This window comes from Siniperca chuatsi, linkage group LG9, assembly GCF_020085105.1.
Source record: "Siniperca chuatsi isolate FFG_IHB_CAS linkage group LG9, ASM2008510v1, whole genome shotgun sequence".
NCBI classification, from domain to species: domain Eukaryota; kingdom Metazoa; phylum Chordata; class Actinopteri; order Centrarchiformes; family Sinipercidae; genus Siniperca; species Siniperca chuatsi.
Window position 1 is genome coordinate 27353996 of NC_058050.1, and position 5732 is coordinate 27359727.

A 5732-nucleotide genomic window follows, 5' to 3' on the forward strand; every position below is an offset into this window, starting at 1 on the left:
TCTCATTCTCAAGTATAAAGGATCGGCTTACAGTTTTCCAAGTGTCTTAAAACAATACTCTCCCTACTGTCATTTCTTCTCTCAGTGTAAGAGATGAGGACAAAATCCAGTGCTCGTTCTGCGCAAAGTACAAAGTTCAGCCAAAGGTTCAGCAGTTATTAATCAAGTCAACTTGGTATCCTCCAAAGTTACATTCTTTCTAGTACAGAATTTCCTATTGGTGTTGCAGTCCCTCTGCCGCAGCTCAGCTACGACGCTCTGTCCAGGGGAACACAAAGAAGGAATTCTGTACTAAAAAGACCAGAATGAAAATACCCACTTGATTTGGCTAACTCAGACTGCTGAGGATTCATATTAGCTTCAGCTGAAGGCATTTTTACACAGAATGATGACTGTGGCTTTTGTCCCCATTACTCAAATTGAAATCTTGTAAGGGATTGCTTCCTAGCCAGTATGGACAGGAAGAATGATTTTAAAAGGCCAATAACTTTTTCAAAGCACATATGGCATGTGAGTATTGTATTAAGATAGACTTGAAATCTCAACCTATCCTTTAATGGCAAACAAGCAGATTTCTGTTCCTTTACCATTTTAAGGGAAAAAAAGACATTCTACAAAAGGCTTGACAGTTGCAATGGTGAGATTGTTTTTATTCTCATAAAGCAATCAATGTAGAGTATATATAAGATTCTTTTCTATAAATATAAAGGTTCTCTTCATAGCAAATGCAAAGGAAATTACTTCAAAGCTGTGACTATTGTAGAGCCGTCAACACAATAAAAGGATTATTAGGAACCGGAAGCACCGTGTGGAGGAGCATTTGACAAGAACACAAGCCACGATGTGTGTGTGTGTGAGCCGAGCTGCACTGACAGCAGCCGCTCTGCATTTCAACAACAAGGCTTCCTTTCTCCTGCAGTGGAAGACATGCAAGCTGCTGGCTGCTCTTCAGTCCCACAGTGCAGACACGCAGCTATGTTCACCAGGATCAAATTACTCTGCAGATCAACCCCAAGTCTCCCCTCAGCAGTAACTGGCACATTCAACCTCCAGGTTAAGAAAACGTGTCGGTAAAAATGAATCAAAAATATGTTTTGTTACAAACATTTATGATATGTGCATGCTAAACAAGCTCTCCCGCTATCAGCTCTAGATATTACCATATTCACAGTGTCATGTTGAAGTTCGGATGGCCCTTAAGCTTTTGAACAATGTGTTGTTCTACAGGGAATTCTGTTGATTCTAATATGTTTAAAATATGTTTTTCAGCATTAGCTCTGAGCGTTTGACGGCAATACGAGTCAAAATGATTACCGTTCTGAAACATGTTGAAAACCTGCAGTTACAACCGCAACATAAGATCTGAGCAGCATAAGATGTGAAGGATTGAGCAAATATTTCTCATTGACACAATTCATCTCTGATGTAGGCTTGTACAATTATTTTCATTATTAATTAATCAGCTGATTATTTGCTCAACTAATCAATGAATAGTTTTTTCTTTAAAATGTCAAAAAAAGACAAAAAACATTCAAATTTTCCAACGCCTACGCTCATGTTTGTTGCATCTGACCAACAATCGAAAACCCAAAGATTTTCCATTTACAATAATAAATGACCAAAATAGTAGCAAATCTGCAGATGTTCTGCATTTTTGCTTGAGAAATAAAGGATTAATGATTATCAATATAGTTTTTGATTAATTTTCTTTCAAACGTGTAATCGATTATTCAACTAATCATCTTCGCTCTCCTCTGATGACACAAAGGGTGCACCCACTTTCACACACAGTTTTGTCATTTGCTGAATTGATTGCATCAAAATAAATGTGATTTTCTTATTACTTTGGTGGTGAAAAATGGAAGATTATTGGGGAGCAAAACAAACTGCAAAAGCTCAAAGGGTGTCCAATGATTTTACATAGCACTGTATACAGAACAATGATTGCATTTAAAATGTGTCTGAACACACACAGAGGTCTTCTGTTTGATTTTTGTTTTTCCAGCCTTGTACTTTAAAAACTCAAATTGCCATTGCAGGCAGATTTCTTTTAGTTTAAGTACACTAAACACAAATACCACCCATATTAATCCTGTTTCGAATCACTGTTGAAGAGGAACACACTAGTATTTTGGCATGTTTAAGACCCTTGTAGTACATATGACTTATATTACAGCTGACTGTTTTTTAACACCATACTAAAATGTTTTATATTTTTTCTGTGTTTTCCTTCCTGCCAGGCAGCCCCTGGTTTCAGTTCATGTTACTGCAGGTGAAAATCAACTTGCAGAGTCTTGAAACTTGTCAGTTAATAAATCAGCGAACATCTTATCTGCTGTCATGCCTTCAAAGTTGTGAAATTGTTGTGTTGTGTTGCGTGGTGTCAATCTGCACTTACACCTGCATTATGCACAATATCAGCACAGACGTGAGCAGTCGTGATGGTCACTGTGCAGAATCACCAAACTCAAACTATTCTAAAGTGTCTGTAAGTTGATTTGCAAATTGTACTTCAATAGAAGGAAAACTGTTTCCAGGAAGGTAGAGAAAATGTTCCATACTGCCTGAGAGCATAGCCTCGGTAATACTGTAAAACACGTCATTTTCAGAACTAAAACATGCAAAAACACTGGTATGGTCCTCTAACCTGACATGATTATATGTTCTTTATTTGGAAAGGAATGTTATAACTGACAGGGCCCGAGCTACAGGCCCACAACCATCTGTCACAATGACTCACATTCACAACCTGTGCACCTTTTCTTGTTCCAGGCTGCTGACATTTCCCTTCAGAGCCGGGCAACTGCTGCTCAGCTGTACAACAGACACAAACTGCAGCTGGTTAATCAGGATAAGAGGGAGCCACGAGGAAGCACTTGGGTTTCACGGGACTCTGCTTAGAATAGACCCACCGCTCACAGGCAGTCCACTGATCAAAGACACAAACACTCGCAGTGGTGTCCACAGTAAGTCAGGTCATGAGACTTCGGGATCCTTGATGGTCAGCTGGCTCTTTGTGATGAATAAGTACAATTCCATTATGTCCAAAGTATGAAAAAAAAGTGTTTTTTTTTTAAAAAAAGAAAGAATTTTTAAATCTTTAAATACAAATATATACTTACAAAAATCTCACAAATGTATATGTACATTAAAAAACATACCAAGTGTCTCCTGTAAGTCCGAAAAAAAAAAATAAAATCAAAAGACAATAATAAAGAGGATTACCATTCAGTTTGTCACTAAGCAGTCTGTGTGAGGGATGGGGTTAGACCACATTACACTGTGGTCTCACCCTGTTTACTGTTGGCCAGTCTCGTGTAAAACCTCCTCCAGGAGTTGAGGGTCTTCCCAGACCAGATCCAGAAGCCGGAGGTGATGCCCACAATGAGCGTCATGAGATACTTTATCATGAAGACTGTGAAGTCGGGACTCATGTTGGGGTGGTTCTGGACGGGACACGGCACGGCGTACGTCTTACACGTCTGGCTGATCCACGTCCTCTCCCACTGCTCTCTGAAGGCCTGCTCATAGAAGTAGCAGGCGATGACGATGGTGGCCGGCACAGTGTACAGCACGCTGAAGATCCCTATCCGCACCATCAGCTTCTCCAGCTTCTCCGTCTTGGTGCCGTCGTGCTTCATGATGGTCCGAATCCGAAACAGGGACACGAAGCCCGCCAAGAGGAACGAGGTTCCGATGAATAGGTAAACAAACAGCGGGGCCAGCACGAAGCCCCGCAGGGCGTCCACACTGTTGATGCCCACAAAGCAAACCCCACTCAACACGTCTCCATCCACCTGCCCTACAGCTAGGATGGTAATGGTCTTGATGGCGGGCACGGCCCACGCTGCCAGGTGGAAGTACTGAGAGTTAGCCTCGATGGCCTCGTGGCCCCATTTCATCCCCGCCGCCAGGAACCAGGTGAGAGCCAGGATGACCCACCAGATTGAGCTGGCCATGCTGAAGAAGTACAGCATCATGAAGAGGATGGTGCAGCCTTCCTTTTTAGTGCCCTGCACCACAGTCCTGATGTCGTTATCAAACCGGTCATTGCAAACCACCTTGTCCTCCAGTAAAAACCCAGCGATGTATGCGATGGACACCATAGTGTAGCAGCCAGAGAGGAAGACAATGGGCCGTTCTGGGTAGCTGAAGCGCTTCATGTCCACCAGGTAGGTCAGCACGGTGAATAAAGTGGAGGCACAACACAACACTGACCAGATGCCAATCCATATCCTCGCGAATTTGAGCTCCTCCTCGCTGAAGTACATCATCCCGTGAGATCTCTTTGGCTCACACGGAGCGCCGCAGTTCTCCTGCCCGAGGAAGCGGTAGTTCAGGTAGGGAGGCACCCGCAGCGAGGCCGGGCACCTGAACTGACCGTTCAGGGGGTCAGAAAGTGTGCGCTCGGTGGGGTACGGGCCGGGGCTGTCTGGCTCGGTGCGGTCCGACATGTTTTGCCCGACGCACAGCTCTCCCGCGCCGTGGACAGGGAAGGACTCGCACGCGAGGGTGTCGGGCCACTGGAAGCCGAACTTGTTCATGAGCGCCTCGCAGCCCTGCCGCGCGCGCTCGCACAGAGAGCGGCACGGAGGCAGCGCCTGCTCGAGCACCGTGCACACGGGCGCATACATGGAGCAGAGGAAAAACTTTAAATCCGGAGAGCACTGGACTTTCACCAGCGGGTAGAACTGGTGGACCTCCAGCCCTGCGTCCTCCTGGTTGGTGTGACCGAGCAGGTTTGGCATGATAGTCTCGTTGTACGCGATGTCCGTACACAGCGGAATGGAAATCGGCTGGCAAAATCCGTGCTCCGGTATAGACATTCCTCGGTCACCGCCGCCGTATTGCCCATTTACTCGAAAAATTCCCACGTTTAGGAACAGAAGAAAAAACAATATAGTCAAAGCCGCACGAAGGAGTCTGTGGTAAACCATGGTGAAGAACGTATCCGCTGCCGTACTTTGTATTTGTTGCTTAACTAACTTAGGTTACCTCGCCAGGCAGCAGGCTACTTCCTTGAAGGCTCTTTGTTGGCGTTTCTTTGCGAGGTAAAAGCAGCTTCTTGCAGCGGAATTTCCTTTCTCCCGACTTCTCACCGCAAACGAGGAGATACGAGAATGCCCCGCAATCCCCAGAATTGAATAACAAACTCGGCTTCTCCGGTTGAAATCCACTAAAATGAAGCGTACTCCTCCAGGAAAGGGACCGCTCCTGTCTCCAGTCTGCCCCGACGCACCGCCAGCCTGCAGTTCTAACCTGCTCTGCTCTGCCTCACTGTCATCCCCAGTAAGTCAAGTACGCCACGATTCAACAGCGCTTCCGGTCAACACTTTCTAAATAAAAGTCCCGAATACAGCATTATACTGAATAGATTTGAAATGGGTTTGAAAACTCAAATACTTCTTGGCTGTATGCATCTTACTTAGATATAATTAATGCTCTTCAGTGGCATGTGACGTAGCCTGTTTTGCCTTTATGTAACATGCATTTGTATTTAATGTTTTAACAATTGTTTATATGCTGCCTTCTTGGCAAGGACTCATTTAAAAAAAAGAGTTTTAATCTCAGACATTTAGCTGGTTAAAAAAAAAAGGCAAAGAATTTATAGTGATCAAAAATGAAATGACAAAGATGAAAAAGATTAAATACTTTGGGTCGGTAAAGAAAAAAATATTAGATAGAGCAATTCAGCATTGTGTGATTTCAGCAAATAGTTCCCCAGAGTTTCA

At 44.0% G+C, this 5732-nt stretch overlaps 1 protein-coding gene across 1 annotated transcript; it reads right to left on the reverse strand.

The window, feature by feature from the left end:
• Nucleotides 1-622: 622 nt before the first annotated feature.
• Nucleotides 623-5282, reverse strand: fzd1 (frizzled class receptor 1). Its single transcript, XM_044208668.1, has one exon. It carries the CDS (start codon nt 4935-4937, stop codon nt 3276-3278), a length of 1662 nt encoding a protein of 553 aa, XP_044064603.1. The 5' UTR covers nt 4938-5282; the 3' UTR covers nt 623-3275.
• Nucleotides 5283-5732: the final 450 nt, after the last annotated feature.